The 25,917-nt window shown below is 41.2% G+C and overlaps 1 protein-coding gene across 1 annotated transcript in view; it reads left to right on the forward strand.

Moving 5' to 3' along the window:
• Window positions 1-25,917, forward strand: part of arhgap15 (Rho GTPase activating protein 15) — a 776,478-nt gene that overhangs the window by 404,210 nt on the left and 346,351 nt on the right. Inside the window, exons 8-9 of the mRNA XM_078552497.1 lie at window positions 5,931-6,026; window positions 19,810-19,936. Coding sequence (XP_078408623.1) covers window positions 5,931-6,026; window positions 19,810-19,936 — 223 coding nt within the window. The remainder of the gene's footprint in view (window positions 1-5,930; window positions 6,027-19,809; window positions 19,937-25,917) is intronic.

Raw genomic sequence — 25,917 nt, forward strand, 5'->3', positions numbered from 1 at the left:
ATTGAAATTGCACTCATTTATGCTTTCATGAATTAGCAGTGATAATTGTAGCCCATAAACGTTCTGGGGCCAAAAAATTGTTCTGATTTTGTTTTGGTTTTTATTGCTTATTAAACCTACTACCCGTTGCTTAGGTGCAGCTTATGAACCAAGTCTTTAAACACAATCTGTGACTCATAATCAGTTGTGGGCTTTTTTTCTGTTAAATGCTGTATTTTAAATGCTCTGGGAATGTGAAGTAGTTAAAAGGCTGAGAAGATCAATTCTTGTCTGGTTTTGGAACCGCGTGTAAGTGTAATGCGGACATTAAATTATTCCAGTTTGGTGGCATTTTTGAAGCGAATGACCCAACCCCTAAGCAGCTAAATAGTATTTGTGTTCCATATGCCATATAGTTACTAAATGAGTATGATAATCACAAACATGTCACAGATTGAGCTTCAGTGAGCCAAAAAGCTGAGTGACATGGCAATAATGAATGATAGCACCAGATTCAGTGTCAATCTTCACAATCTGTGCAGTATTATAGTTTACAAGGGAACTATACAGAAGCATATCTCCAACACTTATTTTTACATTTTGGCTGAAAATGCTGTGTTTCCTTTTAATTATTATGCTTGCCTGCATTTTTTTGACTAGTGGGTATAACTTGCAGCAATATGTTCCTTCTAAGATCTTGTCAGCTATGAGTTTTTGCATCAGTTTTGCACCTTATTCTGCTTTCTCGGAGTATTGGAGATCATTGGAGAAGCGAGATGCAGCAATGTTATTGTATTAGGGTGGAGCAGTGTTGGATATCAGTGTTTTAAGATATTTATATGGTTTTAACTCTGTATCCTTTTTCATAATATGCAACTCAATACTTGTATTGATTTTGCAATTACACTGATACAAAAGAAGCTTTCAACAAACCTATCATTTATTTCACATATCTCTCCTTTTAACAACGCCATCCCCTCTTTCTCATGGATATATATACTGTTTCATTGCCTGCAAGTAAATATTTTAACTTTCACTCGGATCCATTCCCTTAAAGCATGGCCGAGATTGTTAACATGTTAAAAGAACAATCACAGGCATGATCCAGTTCGTTACTAAACTGCTACATAAATACCCTTGATCCATAAATCCACTGGTAAATCCTTTGGATATGAATTCGGATTTATACACAGTACTACCAGTAAAAGTCACATCACCAGCATTCTGTGACGTTTTATAGAAATAGACAATGGTAGATTTTTACCACTTATAGGAAAACGCTTGTGAACTTGGCCATGTGATAAACAGGTACAAATTACTACATTCTCCTTTGATATAGAACTACAGTGCAACAAAATGCTTCAAGCTCTCACACCTTTATAGCAGTTTCAGTAAAAAAGATGGGTAACATACATTTTAGAATGTAAGGAATAGGGGAGCCCATTAGAAAGTTGGATTCCTCTATGAATCTTGAGCTAGCAGATCCCCATTTATAGACTGATACTTTACACATTACCTTCCTATAGAGGGTGGTTTTTACCAGTCTCAACTATGTTGTATATTTGAGGTAAGAAAAACTGGCCAGTGGGAGAGATGGGTCCCTTCTTTCATAGAAATAAGTATATTGCAGGTCACCATGGGGAGGTAATGATTGACTGTCACAGCGTCTATGGGTGGGTTGTGCATTCCTGGGGCAGGGTCTTTAGGTCGGCAGGTAGGCGCAATCGGCGGGCCCTGGAACGGCTGGGGAACAGACCACCGCCCGCAATCGGCCCCCGACTGTGATTTAACGCTAGCCGGCCAATTAACGGCCAGCCAGCGTGAAACACTGCCTCAGGGAGCTGAAGAATTTAAAACCAAGAAATAAAGATTTCAAAATCCGGAAAAAATGTCCGTGTATCAGAATCAGTCACTTGAACATATACATGATGAAAATTCTGTCCACACATTTTTATTTTAAAAATTTAATAAGGGAAACCTCGTCCCGCCATTGGGTGAGGTTTCACCAAAAATGCAAAGTCTGCCTGGCAGATGTGCCCGTCCGCCAAACGTAAGGTTGGACGGACCATGAAAAAGTGGGGACAACTGGAACTTTAGTGGGCTTAATTGACCTCTTAATTGCGTGCTTCCGACTTCTGCGTGCACCTGCCAACAGAAATATCACGTGAGCAGGGCATGACTTTGGGACACTCACCCCCGATGTCATTGTGCGCTATTTTACACTTGAGCGGGTCAGGCACCCACCTGCACGCCAACCTAAAACTTCTGCCCCTGGCTGGAGATGATAATCTGGATGTCAGTGAGGAACAGAGTAGGAAAAAATTAACTGAAAACTATCAAATTGGGTTAATGAATGAATGTACTATTTCACTAGTTCAGGACATTCGACAATATATAAAAACATTCTTCAGAATAACACCAATTATTATGGCCAGAATTTTTCCGTCGGTGAGTTGGGGGCGGGGCCCGCACGCCGACACAAAAATGATGCGGGATGACATTGGGGGGAAACCCCGACATCATCCCACCCCATTTAAATATTCAGGAAGGCGGGCGGACAGCGAAATCAACTGTGGGCCCGCTGACCTGTCAATGGCCAATTGAGGCCATTGACAGGATAATTAAGCTAATTAAAGGCCCTGCTCCACCGGTGGGATGAGGTTTCATGTCTGTTTTAAAAAAGTTTAATAAACTTTATGTGATATTTATTAACATCTCCCATCTCTTCCTGTCAGGCAGGCCGCTGGGCGGGCCTAAATTGGCCCGCCCACTCAAAATGGCGGCGGGCCCATTTCGGTGGCGGGGGTCGGCTGCCCGCCCGCCACCGAGCCGGTGGGGCCCGCCCACCCATCAAGGGCAAAATTCTGCCCTATATTTGACTTTTTGTTCACTCCTTACAAGAGGAGCTGTTCACACACAAACTATTTTAAAGGGCCCCCTAAAGTGCTACCATCATCATAGAACCTTCAGAGTTTATAAAGTTTCATTACACTATAATAATATATATATTACATCATTTGCAGAGCAATTTAACTCTGGGGTTATACTGTATAAGGCTGTGCTCCAGAATAAACATGTTTGCTCAGTAACGTTTCAAACAGATAAAGACAATGAATACTGTGCCCCAAAAAATAATGCAAAATTTGATAATAGTGAACATTCAATCATTAATTTTACAGTATACGAAATGCTTTCTTCCCAAATCTGAGCATATTTCCTGCAACTCCATATTTGAGCCACCCAACCATGTTTCTGCCTCCTGCCACAGTGCTGACATGGCTCTAACGGAAACTACAAGTGACGGCCTCTGTGTCTGCGACCGTGGTGCCCCATTCCTCTTTATCCTTCCTGACCTCTCTGCAGTTTTTGACATGGTTGTCCATTGTACTCCTTCAACACTTCCCTCCCATTGTGCAGCTGAATGGGACTAACCTCACTTGGTTCCGCTCTTACCTATCCAAGATATCCAGAGAATATCTTGCAATGATTTATTTTTTCTACCCTGCACATTTACCTCAAGCACCCCAGGAAGCTGTCCTTGGCTCCCTCCTATTTCCCACTACATGTTGCCCCTTGGTGACATCATCTGAAGACATGACATCAGGTTCCACATGTACACTGATGAGTTATCCTTCTCCACCACCTCTCTCAATCCATCCACTGCCACTGTGGTGTTAATCGCCTGTCCAACCTCTTGTCCTGGATGAGATGCAATTATCCCAAATAAATACTGGAAAGAACAAAACCCAAATTCCAGTCTTTCTCCACCAGTTCCATTTTCCCCCCTGGCTACTGTCTCAGGCTGAACTAAAATGACTGCAACATTGCTGTCTGATTTGACCCTGAGCTGAGTTATCAATCCCTTATCCTCTCCATCTCAAAGTGTGCCTATTTTTGGAACATTGACTACCTCTGCTCCTGCCTCAGTTGATCTGCTGCTGAAACCTTCATGCATGCTTTTGTCAGCTCTAGGCTTGACTGTTCCAATACTCTTCTGGCCAATTTCCCACCATCTACCATCAGTAGACAGGAGCTCATTTCAAAAATCTGCTCCAAGTATCTTATTCTGTATCAGTTGATCGCCCATCATTCCTGACTGCGCGCTGACCTACATTGATTCCTGGTCCAACAATGCCTAGAAATTAAATTCTCATTGTCATTTTCAAATCCCTCCCTGGCTTTGCCCCTTCTCTCTGTAATTTCCTTCAGCAATACAATCCTCCAAGAGCTTTGCCTTCCTCCATCTCTAACCTGTTAGACAGTCCTTAATCCTTCTTGCCCCATCATTGGTTGGTGTGCCTTTATCTGTCTAGGCCAATGAATTATTATTATGCTATAAGTCCTGGGAAGAAATATAAGTTATGCTCCATGATCATTCAGTTTGTTAAATGATTGGTATAAACCAGAGTGGATAGGTGAAATATTTATGTTTGAAGTGCAACAGTGTTATTTTACTTGTCCACTCAGATGAACTCATTTCTTAATTCTATTGTTGTAATATATTTTGTAAGAATAATCATTTAGATTAATTTGGAAGATCATGGCACGGCAGGACCTAAAGAAGAAAAGATTAAATAAAGCATTTAACATAGGGAGTGGAGAAAATAGTAAGTGATTGGGTGATTTTTAATTTCCACCCAAAATATCATGAAGTGAGTAGACCCAAACAATTTTTCAGGTATAGGTTCAATCAGTATTATTCAGATAAATTGCTGAATGCTCAGTAAGGGCTAGTTGACAATTTACCACATTAGACATATAAAATTGGATTGCTCCATGAAAGGCAGCAATGAAAGGGGAGGAGACGCACTGTGTTGGGGGCAGCCAGTAAAGGGCCACGGTTTTACATTGGGGCTTGGAGAAGAATTTCACCTGAAAAAAAATTCCTGGTCATATCTGGAGTTCCAGGCTTCAAAGGACTGCTGGTTCAGCAACTCGCTACCTGGTACAAATGGGCAAACCTCACGCTGCAAACTCTCCACTCACATGTATCCAAAATTGCAAGTGGTCTTACCGCCAACATAGGACCCATTTTGTAGATAGAAATCAGCCTCTTGCCTGGTCCAGCTGGGCATGCAATATGTCCACATATAAGTCTGCCTGAATATTTCATCAGGTGGGCCTTGTGTGATCAAGGACTGATCAAAGTGCCACCCACCTATCCCACCCTCATTCCTGATTTCCCACAAGCAGCCAACTGGTTTTCTAGTGAGAAATAATGTTTCAAATAGACCACACTATAGAGTAGACACAAAAAGGTATTATTTATTTAAAACTTTATTTACTCTCTCCTGCACTCATGTTCCAGCTTAAGACCTTGTAGTTTCCATAGAAGATATTCCAGGGAGGTCTGTCTGTGCAATATGGTTTTTATTTTTATACATGAGTTGTAATTAACCTGGCCTTTTCTTCAGTTATTCTGGCATGCACCATGTTTTCAATCAGTAAACATCCCATACTTTTTTCATTTAAGTAAACAGTAAGTGTTGGAAGTACAGGCAGGTATTATCTACATGGCAAGTGAAAAATAAAAGAGTTAATATTTTGGTTGAAAACTTTTCATCAGAATTCAGATTTCCAGCACTTGTAGGTCTTTTTTCCCTCATAATTATCTTTTCTTCTTTAAGGCCAGGAAAGTGAACAAAGACATCTGGTTTCATGAAACATTCCCTTCACTGTTTTGGGCAGATGTGCAAGTAATAAACAATACAGGGTGGATTGGCAGAGAGGCATTGATTGGTCTCCTATTATCATTGTATCATATGACTACCAAGAGAAGGAGAATTAGATAGACCTTAGTCATTTCTCATCTAGCAATTCCAATGTTGTTGTCGAGTAATGTTGATTTGGGATCATAATGAACTAAATGCTGACCCATTAGGTTGCTGTGCTTTTCCTGTGTTGTTTACAGCATTAAACAAATTACACACTGCTTTTTTTTCTTGACACAGCTCACAACGATCTCAGGGAATGAATTTCTTCTCCATTCGGATGATGATAGTATACATGATTGGTACCAGGCCATCAGACATGTGATTGATAAATTGGTATGTATAATGTTGTTAACGCTATTAACTAAAATAGCTTCCCTTGGAAACAAATAAAAGGATTTTGTATATTTGTTCAATCTGTCTTAGGAGTTGCACAATAAACATTTTTAGCTTTGTTGCCAAAAAAATACTTTCCCATATATTTCCTGAGCTTCTCAAGCTCTGATCGGCCCCTTTAGACCATGTTTCTTTTGTTTATAGCTCCCTGTGGCATTGTTAATCCCTCTTTGCATATTTTCTATAAAATAGTTTGGCATGATGTTTTCAAATTTAAAACAGACCTGAAATGACTCAAATAGGACACAATGTGCATTTATAATGTGCATTGAGTTCAGCTATACTAATATATAACCCGTAAATTTATACTCTGACTTTACGCTAACATTAGCAAAATAACCCTAGTCAAAATTCATTCATAACAAATTATTTGCAAATGAGCTTGAGTTCTTCATATTTGACACAAACAAACATGCTGATTCTTATTTGTGTACTAAATTTTTACATTTTGACTCAATGAGATCTTATGTCATTTTAAATGGTGGTATTTAGTACCTTTAACATTTGTAGAAACATTTTCAGTGGAAGCGATTCTGTAGTATAAACAATCTATTCCAGTGTCTCCATTTGACTGATTAAGTGTGTTCTGTTCCAACGCACTCACAAGCAATAGAATCTCAGGAAAAACTAAATTAATTAAGTTGGGCATTAAGTGGATGTGACATGCAATTTAGGCACATGGGCTGCGCAAAGATTTAAATAAAACAAGGTTCCTTCATTCCACCGGCATCAAAACTGTATAAACTCTCAAGGGAAAGTGTAACTCCTAGAAACAAACTATTTACAGAGAATATTCACAGCAAATGTTCCAGATCTCTCCACTATTCAAGGCCTCAGCTCCTCAACGCAGTGACTCATTAAGCTTGTGCAGCTACCCAGCTCTTGGCTGAAAGTTCTGCTCCCCTGTCTCTCCATGAGGTTTCTCAGACTCAGGGGTGTTGCCAGTTACACTGACTAGGTCTCTGACTCCCATTCCTGGCTCCTTAGCTTCCCTTAGGGGCTTCAAGCTGCTCTAGGCTCCTGCCACACTGCCATTCACAAGTCCTAGACTTGACCTTGCCGCTTTCTACCTCACCTCTTGGCGTCTGGCTCTGTCCCTCAGCTTGTCAAAGACCCTGCTCCATACAGGGAGGGGCCCACAGGAGCCGACCAGTTCCCCTGCTTGGTGCTCGCTCCCACCATTGCCACCTGCTGCCGGAGGCCTTGCTACATACTTTCCTGTTTCTAACTTGCCATCCCAGCAACTAGACAAATCACAAGTGACTGTTTACTAAGCAATTGCTTGATCAGCGGGGTCAATTGAGCTACAATAGGTTGTGTATTCGAGTGAACATTGCTGGCAGCATTCCCTTCATGCCTCGCTGATCTGGGCAAATAGTAAAGGTTAGGATGATATTCAACATTTGTTCGAGATGACCTCCTCAGCCCCTCTTCTGATCTGGCACTTCCAATAGCACCCAGGCTCTGTGATGGGTCAGCCACATAGGGGCCTAGATTGGCCATGTCTCCAGGGGCCATATGACCAGCAGCACTGGTTGATCCAGTTGCAGCCTCCCTGCCTGACATCTCAGCATCTCCTTCTGGCACTGGAGTCAGCCTCCTCAACTGGATGCAGCCCCTTAATCCCTGACACACACATTCCTGAATTCCCCAACACTATCCAACCTGTCTTCACTCAGGTCACCACCAGCTTCAGGTCCCACTATATCAATAAGTGGGCTGCTTACCCCCACATCCAGACATTTGGCATTGAGTAACCTGCCCCTGGGAACACTCTCCTGAGATTTCCCTCCAGCTACAGGTCCAACATCATGGGTGTGACCACCTGTGTCAAGCCACTTCCCTGCTTTGGCCAAAGTATACCTCTGACAGTTCTGGCAGTAGTTGGCAATATGAGCAGCCATCACTAGCCAGTAACACTAACTTCTTGTCAGTGCAGCTGTCTTCTCCAACACTCAGTGCCCCGCCTGATCATGAACTGCGGTCAATACTTGACACTTGAGGATGCCAGGCAGGAGGAGTTGCTTCATCTCTCTCCCATTGTCATGAACCAGCCAATAGAGAACTCCATCCTTCTCCCCAATCCTCTTCCAGCACCTCAACAGTTTCTGTGCCTATTTGGTCTTCTTCATCAGATAGAGCCAGGTTGGTGGATGTTGGGCTTTCCAGTAGTGGTGAAGTCTATCAATATCTGCATCGAGCAGTGGAAACTGCCAGACGTCCTCCTTCGAGGTGGATGGCAAGGGTGAAACTGTACATGGCTCCATCCGCCTGGATCGGCTTTGGATCTCCCTCCTAAGCACTTGGATGAAATAATTTAGTACGATCTAGATTGGCGGGGGATGGGAACCTGAGGGCATATTCAGATAGGACAAGTTCAGTGTAGGGAGCGAGAGACAGAAAATTTATGGGTGACTCTGACAGACAGAAGAAGCAAAGGTTAAAAGGTTTACAGCACAGGAATTTGTCAATGTTAAAAGGTATTTATTTAAATGTAAGGAGCATAGCAAAGAAAGCCGATGAACCGAGGGCACAGATAGACACATGGCAGCATGATCACACAGAATCACAGAATCACAGTGCAGAAGAGGCCCTTCGGCCCATCAAGTCTACACCAACACGTGAGAAACACCTGACCTACCCACCTAATCCCATTTACCAGCACTTGGCCCATAGCCCTGAATATTATGACGTGCCAAGTACTCATCCAGGTACTTTTTAAAGGATGTGAGACAACCCGCCTCCACCACCCTCCCAGGCTGTGCATTCCAGACCGTCACCACCCTCTGGGTAAAAAAGTTTTTCCTCACATTCCCCCTAAACTTCCTGCCCCTCACCTTGAACTTATGCCCCTTTGTGGCTGACCATTGAACTAAGGGGAACAGCTGCTCCCTATCCACCCTGTCCATGCCCCTCATAATCTTGTACACCTCGATCAGGTTGCCCCTCAGTCTTCTCTGCTCCAACGAAAACAACCCAAGTCTATCCAACCTCTCTTCATAACTTAAATGTTTCATCCCAGGCAACATCCTAGGATGATATTATTGCTATAACGGAAACTTGGTTTAAAGAGGGGCAAAAATAAGAGCTCAACATCCCTGGATATAGGGTTTTCAGGCAGGATAGAGAGCAGGCTAAAAAAGGTTGGGGTGTGGCATTACCGGTTAAAGAATTACAGCTGTGAGGAGGGATGATATACTAAATGCAAAACAAAAACAAAAATACCTGGAAAAACTCAGCAGGTCTGGCAGCATCTGCGGAGAGGAGCACAGTTAACGTTTCGAGTCTGCATGACTCTTCAACAGACCTAAGGAAAAATAGATAAGAGGTGAAATATAAGCTGGTTTAAGGGGGGGGTGGGACAAGAAGAGCTGGATAGAGGGCCAGTGATAGGTGGAGATAACCAAAAGATGTCACAGACAAAAGGACAAAGAGGTGTTAAAGGTGGTGATATTATCTAAAGGAATGTGCTAATTAAGGGTAGAAAGCAGGACAAGCAAGGTACAGAGAGCCCTAGTGGGGGTGGGGTGGGGTGGGGTGAAGGAATCGAAAAAGGCTAAAAGGTAGAGATAAAACAATGGATGGAAATACATTTTAAAATAATGGAAATAGGTGGGAAAAGAAAAATTTATATAAATTATTGGAAAAAACAAAAAGGAAGGGGAAAATCGGAAAGGGGGTGGGGATGGAGGAGAGAGTTCATGATCTAAAATTGTTGAACTCAATATTCAGTCCAGAAGGCTGTAAAGTGCCTAGTCGGAAGATGAGGTGCTATTCCTCCAGTTTGCGTTGAGCTTCACTGGAACAATGCAGCAAGCCAAGGATGGACATGTGGGCATGAGAGCAGGGTGGAGTGTTGAAATGGCAAGCGACAGGAAGGTCTGGGTAATGCTTGCGGACAGACTGAAGGTGTTCTGCAAAGCGGTCACCCAGTCTGCGTTTGGTCTCTCCAATGTAGAGGAAACCTCATTGGGAGCAACGAATGCAGTAGACTAAGTTGAGGGAAGTGCAAGTGAAATGCTGCTTCACTTGAAAGTAGTGTTTGGGCCCTTGGACGGTGAGGAGAGGGGAAATAAAGGGGCAGGTGTTGAGGCCATATGGATTGAGCTCAGCAATAAAGAGAGGGCAGCCTTACTACTAGGAGTGTACTATAAACCTCCAAATAGAGAGAGTGGCGAAGAAGAACAAATATGTAGCCAAATTTCTGAGTGCAAAAACTATAGGGCAATAATAGTTGGGGACTTCAACTACCCTAATATCAACTGGGATATGAACAGTGTAATGGGCACAAAGGTCACAAAATTCTTGAACTGCATTCAAGAGAACTTTTTCAGCCAGCATTTAACAAGCCCAACGAGAGGGAGTGCAATGCTAGATTTAGTCTTAGGAAATGAAGCTGGGCAAGTTGATGAAGTAGCAGTGGGTAACCATTTTGGAGATAGTGTCCATAATACAGTTAGATTTAATATAATTATGGAAAAGGTTAAAGGTAGAACAGGAGCAAAAATTCTAAATTGGAAAGAAAAATTTTACGGAGCTGAGAGTTCATTTTTAAAAACTTCATTTACGGGATGTGGACGTCGCTGACCTGGCCAGCATTTATTGCCCATCTGGTGAAAGTGGACTGGTTACAGTTACTTGAAGTGACAGACTAGTCAAAAGCGAGATTCTACGGGCACAGTGTACACATGTCCCCACAAAGAAAAAGGACAGTACTGCTAAATCTAGAGCCCTCTGGTTATCTAGAAGCATGCAGGGTAAGATAAAGCAGAAAAAGAAAGCTTAAGGCAGTCACAAAAAACTTAATACTGTAGAAAGTCAAGATGAGTATAGAAGGTACAGGGTTGAAGTAAAAATGGCAATTAGAAAAGCAAAGAGAGGATATGAAAACATGTTGGCAGGTAAGATCAAAGAAAACCCAAAGATGTTTTACCAGTACATTAAGAGCAAGAGAGTAGCTAAGGAAAGGGTAGGGCCAATCAGGGATGTACATGGAAACTTGTACGCTGATGCTGAAGATGTGGGCAGGGTTCTCAATGAGTACTTTGTCTCTGTCTTCACTAAGGAGAGGGATGAAGCAGATATTCTAGTTAAAGAGGATGAGTGTGAAATATTATATACAATAAGCATAGTGAGAGAGGGTGTACTGGAGGGACTGACACCCTTGAATGTGGGTAAGTCACTAGAGCCAGATGGATTGTATCCCAGACTGTTACAGGAAGCCAGGGAGGAAATAGTGCATGCTCTGTGGATCATTTTCCAATCATCATTAGATACAGACAAGGTACAAGAGGATTGGAGGTCTACGAACGTTGTACCATTATTTAAAAAGGGTGCGAGGGGTAGACCAAATAATTATAGGCTGGTCAGTCTGACTTCTGTGGAGGGCAAGTTATTAGAATCAATTCTGAGAGATAGGATTACTGCCACTTAGAAAGCAACGGATTAATCAGGGATAGTCAGCATGGTTTTGTTAGGGGAATTTTTTGAGAAAGTAACAAGGAGGATTGATGAGGGTAGTGCAGTGGATGTTGGCTAAATGGATTTTATTAAGGCATTTGACAAGATTCCACATGGCAGACTGGTCAGAAAAGTAAAGGCCCATGGGATATGGGATATAGGCAAATGTGGTGAGTTGGATTCAAAATTAGCTCAGCAACAGGAAACAAAGGGTAATGGTTGATGGATGTTTTTGCAAATGGAAAACGGTTTCCAATGGTGTTTCACAGGTCTCAGTGTTGGGTCCCTTGCTGTCTGTTGTATATATTAATGATATAGACTTAAATGTGGGTGGCAGGATTGGGAAATTTGCAGACACAAAGATTGGTCGTGTAGTTGATAGTGAAAAGGATAGCTGTTGACTCTGGAATTATATCAGTGGTTTGGTTGAGTGAATGGAAAAGCGGCAGATGGAATTCAATCCAGAGAAATGTGAGGTAATGCATTTAGGGAGAGCAAACAAAGCTAGGGAATGCACAATAAATGAGAGGATATTGGGAGGGGTAGAGGAAATAAGACACCTTGATGTGCATGTCCACAGGTTCCTGAAGGTGGCAGGACAGGTGGGAAAGAAGGCATATGGAATGCTTTCATTTACTGGATGAGGTATATAATACAAAAACAGGAATGTAAAGTTGGAACTCTATAAAATGGTGGTTAGGCCACAGCTGGAATTTTGTACAGTCCTGGTCGCCACATTACAGGAAGAACTCAATCACTCTGAAAACAGTACAGAGGAGATTTACAAGAATGTTGCCAGGGCTTGAAAATTGCAGCTATGCGGAAAGATTAGATATGCTGGGGTTGCTTCCCTTGGTACTGAGGAGGCTGAGGGGTGACCTAATTGAGGTGTACAAGATTATAAGGGGCCTAGATAGAGTAGACAGGGGTGCCCTGTTTCCCCCTCACAGAGAGGTCAATTACCAAGGGATACAGATTTAAGGTGATTGGTAGAAGGATTAGAGAGGACATGAGGAAAAAACTTCTTCACCCAGAGGATGGTGGGCATCTGGAATTCACTGCCTGATTTGGTGGTGGAGGAAGAAACCCTCAACTCATTTAAAAGGCAGCTAGGTCTGCACCTAAAGTGCTGTAACCTGCAAGGCTACGGACCAGGTGCTGGGAGATGGGATTAAAATGGGCAGCTAGTTTTTTAAAAATCTTTTCTTTTTCAGCTGGCGCAGACATGATGGGCTGAATGGCCTCTTTCTGTGCTGTAATTTTTCGATGATTCTATGATTTGATAGCAATTACAGAGACATGGCTGCAGGATGACATAGATTGGAACCTGAATGTTGAAGGGTACATTACTTTTAGGAAGGACAGGGAGCTAGGAAAAGTTGGAGGGGTGGCTCTGTTAATTAATGATGGTATTCGCGCATCAGAGAGGGGTGACCCATGTTCAGTAAACCAGAATGTAGAAGCGGTGTGGATTGAGCTGAGAAATGATAAAGACAAGAAGTCACTTGTGGGAGTGGTGTACAGGCCCTTAATTGTAACTACATGGCAGGACAAAGTATAAAGGAAGAGATAATGGGAGCTTATCAGAAAGGTAGGTAATCATGGGGGATTTTAATGTACATATTGACTGGAAAAGTCAGATGGGCAAAGGTAGCCTAGATGAGGAGTTCATAGAATGTTTTTGGGATAGTTTCTTAGAACTGTACGTTCTGGAGCCAACCAGGAGCAGGTTATACTAGACCTGGTATTGTGCAAAGAGATAGGATTCATTGATAACTTCATAGTGAATGCAACCCTGCGTAGCAGTGATCATAATATGATTGAATTTTACATTTAGTTTGAGAGAGAGAAGAGTGGGTCCAAGACTAGTATTTTAAACTTAAATAAGGGCAATTATGTGGAAATGAAAGCAGAACTAGCTAAAGAGAACTGGCAAATGAAGTAAGGGATAGGTCAATAGAGATGCAGTGGCAAACAGTTAAAGGGATGTTTCAGAATACACAGAATAGATACATTCCAATGAGAAAGAATGATTCCAAGGGGACCCGCCATTCATGGTTAACTAAACAAGTTAAAAACAGTTTGAAACTTAAAGAAAAAGCATACAATTATGCAAAGACAGGTGGCAGGTCAGACGATTGGACAGAATATAAAGAACAGCAAAGAATGACAAAGAGATTACTAAGGAGGGAAAATTTAGAATACAAGAGAAAGCTAGCCAGAAATGTAAAGTTGGATCGTAAGATTTTCTATCGATCCTTAAATAAGAGGAGTTAACAAAATGAGCATTGGTCCTATAGAAAGTGAGTCTAGGGAATTAAAAATGGGGAAAAAAAGAGATGGCAGATTAATTGAACAGGTATTTTGCATCGGTCTTCACCATAAAGAATACAAGTAACGTCCCAGAATTAGCTGCAAATCAGGAATTGAAAGGGAGGGAGGAGCCCAGGAAAATTACAGTCACCAAGGAAGTGGTACTGAACAAATTGTTGGAGCTGTGGGCTGACAAGTTATCGGGTCCTGATGGACTTCATCCTACGGTCTTACAAGAAGTGGCTAGTGAGATAATTGATACATTAATTTTAATTTTCCAAAATTCCATGGGTGCGGGGAAGGTGCCATTAGATTGGAAAATGACTATTTTGTTCAAAAAGGGAAGGAGACGGAAAGCAGGAAACTATAGGCCAGTTAGCTTAACATCTGTCATGGGGAAAATGTTGGAATCTATTATTAAAGATGTTATGGCAGGTCACTTTAAAAAAATTCCAGGCCATCAGGCAGAGTCAACATGGTTTGTGAAGGGGAAATCATGTTTTACCAATTTATTGGAGTTCTTTGAAGGAGTCAAATGTGCTGTGGATAAAGGGGAACCGGTGGATGTACTGTACTTAGATTTCCAGAAGGCCTTTGATATGGTGCCACATCAAAGCTTATTGCAGAAAATAAAAGCTCATGGTGTAGGAGGTAACATAATGGCCTGGATAGAAGATTGGCTAGCTAACAGGAAGCAGAAGTTAGCCATAAATGGGTCTTTTTCTGGTTGGTGGAATCTAACAAGTGGTGTTCCACAGGGATCAGTGCTGGGACCTCAATTTTTTACAATTTATACAAATGACTTGGATGAAGGGACCAAAGGTATAGTTACTAAATTTGCTGATGATACAAAGATAGGTCGGAAAGTAAGTTGTGAAGGGGATGTAAGGGACATAAATAAGTTAAGTGAGTGGCCAAAGATCTGGCAAATGGAGCATATGTAGGAAAATGTGAAATTTTCAATTTTGGCTGGAAGAATAAAAAAGAAGCAAATCATCCAAATCATGAGAGATTGCAGAGCTCTGAGATTCAGAGGGATCTGGGTGTCCTCGTGCATGAATCACAAAAGGCTAGTATGCAGATACAGCAAGCAATTAGGAAAGCAAATAGAATGCTATTGTTTATTGTGAAGGGAATTGAATATAAAGGTAGGGGGGTCACGGTTCAGTTATAGAGGGCACTGGTGAGACCACATCTGGAGTACTGTGTACAGTATTGGTCTTCTTATTCAAGGAAGCATGTAAATGCATTAGAAGCGGTTCAGAGATGGTTTACTAAACTAATACCAGGAATAGGTGAGTTTTCTTATGAGGAGAGATTGAGCAGGCTAGGCTTGTATCCGCTGGAGTTGAGAAGAGTAAGATGCAGCTTGATTGAAGCATGTAAGATCCTGAGGGGTCTTGACAGGGTGGATGTGGAGATGATGTATCCTCTTGGGGAGAATCTTGAGCTAGGGATCACTGTTTAAAAATAAGAGGAATGCTCATTTAAGACAGAGAAGAAATTTGTTTCTCTCTGAGGGCAGTGAGTCTTTGGAACTCCCTTCCTCAAAAGACATTGGAAGCAGAGTCTTTGAATGTTTTCAAGACAGAGTTAAATAGATTCTTGACAAATAAGGGCCTGAAAGGATTTATGGACCAGGCAGGAGTCAGATCAGCCATGATCTTATTGAATGGTAGAGTAGGCTTGAACAGCCGAGTGGCCTGCTCCTACTCCTAACCCAGATGTTCATATGACTCCCTGATGGATTCTGCACAGGATTAAGGTGTGAATGTTGCTGTTTTCTTGAGGCACTGAGTATGGCATTGGCTAGAATCCTCTCTAAACTGGCAAAAGTGACTGGTCTTCTAGGTTCAGTCTTCTGGCTCTGAGCCTCAGCATTTCCATTTCCTTTACCGAGCTGGTATCTTTTCTGGTGGGGTGAGGAATGGAGTTGCATTCGATGGGGTTACCATGCCTGACATCCATGATGTCTGTGGTTATTGAGGGCAGTCTTACTGGAAGTGCCCAGCCCTGTTATAGTTCCAGCATCTCTTTAGAGTATCCCTTGAATGTGCTTGGTCGCAAGGTGTACTGTAGCGATAGGACAGCAAGAATTGGATTTGTGCTTGCTGTACATCAACCTGTTCCGCCTGCCTCTTCAGCCTGATGTCTACACCCTTGTCCATAAGAGACCATAATAGACCATAAGACATAGGAGCAGAAATTAGGCTATTCGGCCCATCGAATCTGCTCCGCCATTCAATCATGGCTGATAGGTTTCTCAATTCCATTCTCCCGCCTTCTCCCCGTAACCTTTGATCCCCTTACCAATCAAGAACCTATCTATCTTGGTCTTAAATACACTCAATGACCTGGCCTCCACAGCCTTCTGTGGCAATGAATTCCATAGATTCACCACTCTCTGGCTAAAGAAGTTTCTCCTCATCTCTGTTCTAAAAGGTCTTCCCTTTACTCTGAGGCTGTGCCCTCAGGTCCTAGTCTCTCCTACTAATGGAAACATCTTCCCCACGTCCACTCTATCCAGGCCTTTCAGTATTCTGTAAGTTTCAATCAGATCCCCCCTCATCTTTCTAAACTCCATCGAGTATAGACCCAGAGTCCTCAAACGTTCCTCATATGTTAAGCCTTTCATTCCTGGGATCATTCTCGTGAACCTCCTCTGGACCCTCTCCAGGGCCAGAACATCCTTCCTGAGATACGGGGCCCAAAATTGCTCACAATATTCTAAACGTAGTCTGACCAGAGCCTTATAAAGTCTCAGCAGCGCATCCCTGCTTTTATATTCTAGTCCTCTCGAAATAAATGCCAACATTGCATTTGCCTTTCTAACTACCGACTCAACCTGCAAGTTAACCTTAAGAGAATCCTGTCCGTGCTGACAGTAAGCTCTCTGATGGTGACCCCTTTCCTGGTTTTAGGAGTCCAGTCTTTCCCTATAATCCGGATGGTGTAATCCTGCATGTCAAAGAAGAACAGTGGGGATTTATCACTGTTAGGTCTCTTCAGCTCCCTCCAGATGTCTTCATCTCTCACTGTTTCAGCTAGGTGATTTTTCAGCTGTGTGCCCCTGGTCGATTTGAAGGAAGGATCTAGAATGATGGTGCGGTCAAACAGTTTCACCAGCTCCACGGATAGGGAGAGCAGATCCTCTCCTCCGGCTTGCTTGTACTCATAAAACCTCTGCTGCAGCTGCAGCAAACTGCTGCTGTGCCTAAAAACCTGTGCCAGGGCCTCAGGGATCTGCGGATCCACCACAGACTCCTTTGAACATCTGCGCCTCTCCCCAGTATTTCCCAGCAAGCCTTCCTGCATGGATGTTCCAAAACGAACGCTGCCTGCTCCCTCTTGATGAGGCCCCTAGACGCCATGACTATGGCCAGCTGAGCATCCTCGATCTGTCCACTTCCTACCCATCGGCAGGTAGGATATCCGTGATGAGGTATTCCGTCCTTCCCCTGCTATATTAAAAGAGGCCAAACTGGAAGACTGACAAACTGACATGTTCTGGCTATTATTTCGACTCTCAGCTTCATCCCATAAAAGCTTGTACCTCTGCAAGAGCTGCAGCTATTTCAGCCTCCCTCGCTGACTGGGTTTCAGGTATCTCATCATCTGCTCCATCTCAGCCAGGAGATTCCATTGCTTTCCATTTCATCCATCACAATTCGATGCCTGTGCTGTGGAATCCCACATCTGACTCCAAAATGTGACGTTTGATTTAAGCACATGGGCTGCAAGAAGATTTATAAAAAAAACAAGGTTTCTTTATTCCACCAGCATTAAAACTGCATAAACTTTCAAGGAAAATTGTAGCTCCAAGAAATGAACTCTTTATAGAGAATATTCACTCTGATGCTCCAGATCTCTTCCCTATTCAGGGCCTCAGCTCCTCAATGTAGTGACTCGCCAGGTTTGTTCTGTTGCCCAGCTCCTGGCTGCACTCCTGCTTCCCTCTCTCTCCATGAAGCTTCTCAAACTCAGGGGTGCTGCCAGTCAGACTGACTAGGTCTCCAACTCCCCTGCCTGGTTCCTTAGCCATCCCCAGGGGTTTCAAGCTGTTCTAGGCTCCTGCCACACCACCACTCACAAGTCTTAGACTTGCCCCTTGCTGCTTTCTCCCTCATCTCACGGCACCTGGCTCTGTCCTTCAACTTGCCAAAGACCCTAAACAACTGCCTCTTTACAAGAGCTCAAGTTAGGAAGAAAAAAGACTTACAATCATATAGGCTAAAAACTGTGGATGCTGGATATGAGAAATAAAAACTGAAAATTCTGAAAGTATTCAGCAGATCAGGGGGCAACATCTGTGGAGAGAAAAACAAAGTTTTCTCTGTTTCTGTCTCCACAGATGTTACCTGATCTACTGAGTTATTCCCACTTTTTCTGATTTTAATCGCTTTTATATAGCAGCTTTCACAACCTCCGGACATCCCAAAGAACTTTACCGCTAATGAAGTACTTATTTAATCACTGTTATAACGTAGGAGATACAATAGTCAATTTGCACACAGCAAGGTCCCAGAAACAGCAATGAGATAATGACCAGGTAATCTATTTCTTTAGTAATGCTGATTGAGGGATAAATGTTGGCCAGGACAAAGAGGAAAACTCCTCTTCTCTTCTTTGGAATAGTTTCATGGGGTCTTTTGCATCCACCTGAGAGGGAATTAACATTTTATCTAAAAGTTGACACCTCTGACAGTGCAGCATTCCTTCAGTACTGCACTGGAGTGCCTAAGAGTGGGACTTGAACCCACAACTTTCTGACTCATGACTTTTAAGTGAACAACAGTTCTTAAAAGGCATTTTTTGAATTGTGATTTTGATGTGCAACATTGAATATTTTTGACCTTTACAGCTTCCTGTTTTTGAGACACTGCTGTATTTTGTGTAAGTGTTATCTGACTAGGATCACCTGGCTGTTGTGTCCTGGTTAATTTGCAATTCTAATTATTTTATAAAGATCCTCTACCACAATTGCCATTAATGGCGATATAAAACATGATACTGTGATACAACTTTGCATGGTTTCTGATTTCTATATTGGTAAAATAAGCTGATTACTGCATAGAGATCATACACATTGGAGAAGAGTGGATATTGAAAATTAAGACACTGAACAGGGCAGCTTTGCAGTACCATCAGCGATATCAAGCAGAAGGCCCATCACTCCGGCAAACAAGGATGGGCACTGTATGCAGCCTTGCAAACATTGCTCACACCTTAAGAACAAATAAAAACATGTTTTTTTTTTAGTAATTTTGCAATGTGTGGACATAATAGGAAATTTCTGCGGCATAAATTGTTGCATCGGGGTATTTTAATTTTTTGACCCACCAAGTGGTGGGTGGGGGTGTGGCAGAGGGGTTGCTGTTGGTGTCCGATAGCATTTAGCAAACCCTTAAACGGAGTTTTACCTCTGCTTTCTGAACATAATCAGATTAATTATACACAGCGGTAAAAGAATATCAACCTCATTGCTGTGCAGCTTCTCAGCAGTTCACGTTGCTGTCCACCCATTTACATTCTCAGAAGTATTTCTTTTCTTCCTCTTTCCCAGTCATCACACCATCCCCCAATCACAAGATTTGGAGGGAGACCTACTCAAAAGCCTCTATCAAGGGTGTTTTGAAACTAGCTGGTATGTGGTGTGCAAAGTGTCCTGGTTACATCTGGATGTTGGTTTTCCCTCTCTTGATGTGGAGGCGTCCCTTTGCATGGCACCATCGCCTGTGATCTGGCACTATATGGGAATTATGCTGTGCAAGGATTCAGAGGCAACAAAGCTAGTAATTCTGTATTACTCTGACTACTTTTATTCTTCTGCAGCTTTATTTAAAATTGGCCATTGGTAAATGTACTACAATCATAGTTTTCCAAATGTAGTAATGATATATCTCCCAATATTTTCTCTTACTGGTACCTACTTATGACATTGCAGTCAAAGAAGGGAACCTCCACATCGGCAATCGGCATCTGGAAAAGCTCAAGCAGTGAAGAACTGAACAGGGGTGAGGGGGACAACAGCAGGTCAAATCCAAAAGAATCAAAGCCGGAACACAGAAAATCATTAAGTAAGCAACTTAGCATTACCCTATCTTGTACATAAGTTTCTCTTTAGAATATCACATGGAATCACATTCTGCAAATACATCAACTTTTTTTCATTCGTTCACATCCCTAAATGCTCTCAAGAAGGTGGTGATGGGCCATATTTTTGAACCGCTGCAGGTGTAGGTACACACATAGTGCTGTTAGGGAGGAAGTTCCAGGATTTTGACCCAATGACAGTGAAGGAACAGCAGTATAGTTCCTGGTCAGGATGGTTTGTGGCTTGGATAGAAACTTACAGGTGTTGGTGTTCCAATGAGCCTGCATTGTTCTTCTCGACGGTAGAGGTTGTGGGTTTGGAAAGTGCTGTTGGCAAGTTGCTTGCTTTGTCCTGAATGGTGTCAAGCTTCTTGCGTGTTTATTGGAGATGCACTCATCCAGGCAAGTATTCCATCATGCTCCTGACATGTTGATGGTGGACAGGTTTGAGGAGTCAGGAGATGAGTTACCGGCCACAGAATTCCCAGCTTCTGATCCGCCCTTGTAAACAGAAACTTAGTGGAAATTCACTTACCATAAATCTTTCAACAAAAAGGAAGGCCATTTAGCCCATTTTGTCTTTGATGGCAGCAGTTCCACATTGGAGCTATTTACTCAAATCCTATTTGCCTGTTCTTTCCCTGTACTGTGTAATTTTTTTTCTTCAAGAGTATATCTGAGTAATTCTTAAAGTTTGCATTTCAAGTTTTAATAACCCATTACTAGAAAAGGCATATCTGCTATCTTGGATGGCTGTAAGTCCTCATGACATTGAAAAATAATCTATTCACTCTTTCTGGTCTAAACTGTAAGGCCTTTATTTAAATTGTTTTAATTTATCACCCATGGCAAACAGTAATTTGATGCTAAAAAATATATTACTGACATATTAACATTTGACTCTTTTGTTAATTTTGTGTCAAAATCATTTTTGAAGTAAATAGCAATTTATCTCTCCATCCTTCCACAAATGCACACCACCAGCAAGCCTCCCACTTCTCCTCCACCCCACCCCTCAACTACCCACTGTTTCTTTTCTAAACAAAAACAAAAAAAATCAAGAGTAGGTAATGATGACTATTGCCCCTTCCTGCATTACTTCAAACAGTTATGTCAACCACAACCGTTCCTGTTTTTAAAGGTGAACATTGGAAAATCATAGAGGCAACGAAAACAGACAAGCTAATCATCTGAAAAAATCATGCAAAGCTTTGCTCAACAATAGGTTCCCTGCTTTGTCATGTCTGTTGTATTGCACAGAAATGTTCAACATTGCGATGCCTTACTGCTGGAAGTTGAAAGTAGTCCTAATCCCCTATAGTGTCTGCTGGGACTATGGATAAGCAAATAAGTACTTCTAAACTGTCAGTGTTCATTCTCATTTAGTTTACCTAAGATCTGGCAGACTTCTGCATCCAAGGTTAAAGTTTGTTCCTGTTATTTAGCAGATTCTACAAGGGCAATTGTATGAATCTAGGTCACTAGACAGACAATTTATTGGTTAGGTATTACAAATAAATTATATCAGGCTTTGAAATTCTGTCACAGTGCCATTGTCTAAATCTCAGCTGATAAGTTGGTACTGCAACCAACTTTCAGAATGCATCTGAAAGCAGAACCACCTAGGAACTGTGTGAATGAGATCAACATGTGATCTTATAAGGCAAGTGGAAATAGTACTGCTGTAAAGATTACAATTTAAATATTTCTTACAAAAGGATCAATTGGAAAATATATTTTGGCCTAGATATGCCTGGCATAGTGAATAAATAAAGCAATATATATTGGGGAATTTCTTGGCATTGCCATCAATCACCTTAAAGGAGAATTCCATGCCAGATGGAATTGAAAACAAGCCAGGAGACTATCGTTACAGAAAGTTTACTTTGTGTCGTGTCTGAAATCAAACTGTTTTTGACTTTATAGAATTTGTATAGTGTGGTTACGCCAATATGTTACACTTTTTGAGAGCTGTGGCCAAGTACCATTTCAGCACTTCTTGCCCTCTTTTGGGTGATAACTGCATGGATAAGACCATTTTTGATGAAACATTTGATGAACTTGGTCCTTCGGACAATGCTGTTAATCATTTAAAGCAATAAACTTCTTTCAGAGTTCTTTAAAAAATTAAACATGATGAATTAATATTTTTTGTGATTTATTATATCAGCAACTATATGCTATCAAATGCAAATACGCTTGTCGATGATGGATTAACTTTTAACCTTTTCACTTTTTAATATATTTATTAGTATATAATGGGCATTTTATATTTCCTAGTATTCAAGTGGAAATTAGTTCTGAGTGAATTTGCAGTGATTATATTAGATTCATTAGTCATGCAGTGTTGGCCACTGTAGGCCAAAAAATAAAGCAGCCCAAGAACAGACTAAAGACATTCTTTTGTCAGAACAACAAATAGATATGTTTGTGTGATTGCAAGACTTTCATCACACCTTATGGTGTAAGGTTGTAATTATGAGCCAGTTGAACTTCACTGCGGTAGTGAACAATGTCAAATGACTCCCTTACAATCACATATACACATACATAAAATGTAAGCCATGGACATGGGTGGTGTTGCTAGATATTGTCTAGATTCTGCTCTATTCAAAAATGCGATCTTTGAGGATTACCTACCTTTTTCTGCCACTTTCATGTGTCTACATTTTTTAATCAAATGTTGACATTTTCAGATTCTTTGAAAAATACTGTGACATAAGGTTGCTCACATGAGGGATGGCAAATATGCCAATGTTTAAAACACAGCTATAGCGTTGCCAAAGTATGGTGAAAAACTCACTGCTGACACTGTTAAAACTAAAATAGTGCCCTCTTTGGAATGCTTGGAAAGGCACTGGTATCATGCAAACCTGACCAATTTTCCTTTCTATTGATTTACACATAAGCAAATTTTTAGATTACGCTGGAGCACTAGTAAATTATCAATCCTCAGCCGCAGGATTTCAAAACATCAGCTTTCCTTTGGCAGATTCCATTAATATTTTGCCTAATACTTGATAGGGAGTACATTGATATATAGAAAAATCATGTAAACAGCTTCTTTGACTTGCATTGGTGCTACTCCATGAATTTCCCAATAAGATGAATGATTCAAATAGGGCAAGCCTTTTTTTTGTTCCCATACAATGATATATTTTACTATTGCTAGTGCTAGGCCTGACTCAGAAATGAAGAACCTAGAGTAGCAGTCAACTTTGAAACTTCATAAGACTTCTGGCTATCAGTAAAAGGACCGGATTTTCTAAGCTAAGCAGCTCTGGTGGTATAGCATCTTAGTGCAGTGACACGTTGTCACATCTACAAACAAGCTGCGCTGGGCATTGGATTTCAGTGAGCACTAATTAATTACTGTATTCCAAATAATCAAAAAATAATGCAATGGCCTGATATGTCAATGACACCTGATGTGTGTCGATTAACTGATTTCAAACATTGCAAAATGCAAGATTCATTATTATTATTTCTCAAGGTCACCGTGACAATATTTCAAAACAACCAAAGCATCTGGTTTACATTTAGCCTATACCTTTGAATTGTTTGTACACAGCTTTTGGTGGATAAAACTGTTAAGATAGGTGTTAGTAAGGAGGTGTAGTTACGCTCTATTGTTGTATAGAGTTTCGTTCAGAAGTTTTTATGATACAATTTTGAAGTATTGGAAATTTGCCAAATAAGGCAAACAAAAAGGAATAATGAAGCTTTCAAGTGAGTCCCCTCGTGCTTATATCAAGATTGAGCACTTGGTTCAATAACTCTAACTTAAGACACTCATAAAAGAAAGAAAAGCCTGTAATTGTCAGTCTCATAGTTAATCCTTAGCCTTGTGTCATTTTTCTATACATGGAATTTAAAGGCTTCCTCTGATACACAGGGGATCAGACTTTACAGACAGGTAGGCTATTCGGTAAATGCTGCCGATTGCAGTTATGTGGTACTGATGTTTGCTTTGAGAAAGGTTTCAACAAAGAAATCCTTTTGCAGCTCAAATCAGAAGTACTCCCTGTGGTGCTCTGTACTATTCCTGCCCTCTTTGTTGTTGCCTTTTTCTCCCGTCAGCTTATATTGAAACCTGGCATTTGAAATCAGACTGATATTTGATGATTAATCCTCTTTTTATCACGCTGCGAAAGCCATGTTTAAATGCTGGAATAATTTGCACATCATTTAATGAATGTTTGCTTTGAAACACTTACCTTGGTCTTTTTATTCTTTCTTCTTTTCCCCTGTAGATTTGTACTGTTTGTTTTTGTTCTGCTGAAAACAAATCGGCAAACGTTGCTGTTGTCTTTGGATCATCAACATTATTCATAGGAAATCTGCACAGAAATCTATATTTGTTTGAATTAACAGTCAACTTATTTTAAAAGATGATGCCCATAGTCAAACCATCTAGTTTTACATATAGTTATCTAACTTTTGTAAACTTCCTGAGTTTAGTCTTGGTCATTTTTAAGTTAACTGGCTGTGGGAGTTAAAGCATTTCAGATGCACTATTTGATTATGTGTAAGTACTACTCACCTCAACATGCAATGTTTGTAGCAGTTGACCATTATTTGTCAACTAGAGCATTTTCAACAGTTAAACAGCAATGAGCTTGACCATGTATTGGCTTAGGAAATAAGAGTTACAGGAGCTTTTCATTGGTGCAAAGACCTCAGTGCATTATAGAAGTATCCCCCGTGTTGCTGTTGCTATAGAGGAAGCATATTCTCATAATACATTCCAATTAAGCATGCTCAGTTGACTAGTGAGAGAGACCCATTGAGGATAGGCTGAATGATTGAAGGATGAGACAAAAGCTTTTCAATCGTTTTGATGATCTCCAATTCAGCAAGACAGTATTCTTGCAAGTGTTGCTATTCAGTCAAACTTCAAATATCATATTTTTCAGTATTTCTTTTGATCTTGTTTACCAAACACTAGGCCCTTTAAACCATAGATTAATACTTTTTATTTTCTAGATCACTGACTTTGACATGGGATCTCAAATCATTGGAGAGCACCATATTAGCAAATCCTGTAGTATGCCAGGGAGATTTTTTGCACAAAAGGATTTAATGGAACGAAAGCAGTATGCTCCCAAAATATCACTCAGACTTTGAAGACTCTTGATGTTTCTAACAAACTTCAGTGAAAAAATAGCATTTGGAATGTTTAATTAAAACTTTTATTATAGACCAGTGAATTTTTTCACTTTAATTTGCACCTATTTACACACAGCAATGGGCAATATTTACAGATTATAATTAAACAATTGAATAATGTTACTTACTAACTCAGAGGAATAAAATTGGAGAGAAAGGCTTATTGCCATCATTAATTCAACGGAATGTTTCAGGTGTATATCTGGGCTTATGACATAGAATGTAAAACGATGCCTTATTTAGATCAGTCAATCAAAGAATTAGATGTATTAATCTTTAGTTTAAGCATTTATTGCTCGGTAGACTTCATAATGACAGTTCAACATTCTGTCATCCAGCAATCCAGTAATGGATTTTAGCTTTATCACCTTTTAGATGTGAGATGGAACCCTGATATATTTTTTACAACACTCTTTGCCTTCTGCAAAATAGTGAGCTGGATAGGAGCGACAATCATCGCCGGATTGCTGCTGCATCCTGAAATTTTCCCAACCCGACACTGCTCCATATTTCTACTGGGGTCTTCCAAAACTGGCTGTCCCAGGAATGAGCAGTGCAGAGTCTGTCTGAGAACTTCATTGGACCATAGTAGAGTCGGGGGAAGACAATACAAATCTTTGCCATATGGTAATTTTAAAGGCCCAGTCTGAATATTCGTGAATAAATGTTAGTGAATGGGTGAGTGCGTAGTTGAGTGGGCGAATGAGTAGGTGGGTGAGGTGGGTGGGGGGAGGTGGGTAGATGAGTAGAGGAGTAGGTGGGTAGGTGGATGAGATGGGTAGGCGGGTAAATGGGT

Source organism: Cetorhinus maximus, chromosome 11 (genome assembly GCF_964194155.1).
Source record: "Cetorhinus maximus chromosome 11, sCetMax3.hap1.1, whole genome shotgun sequence".
In the NCBI taxonomy this organism is placed as follows: Eukaryota; Metazoa; Chordata; class Chondrichthyes; order Lamniformes; family Cetorhinidae; genus Cetorhinus; species Cetorhinus maximus.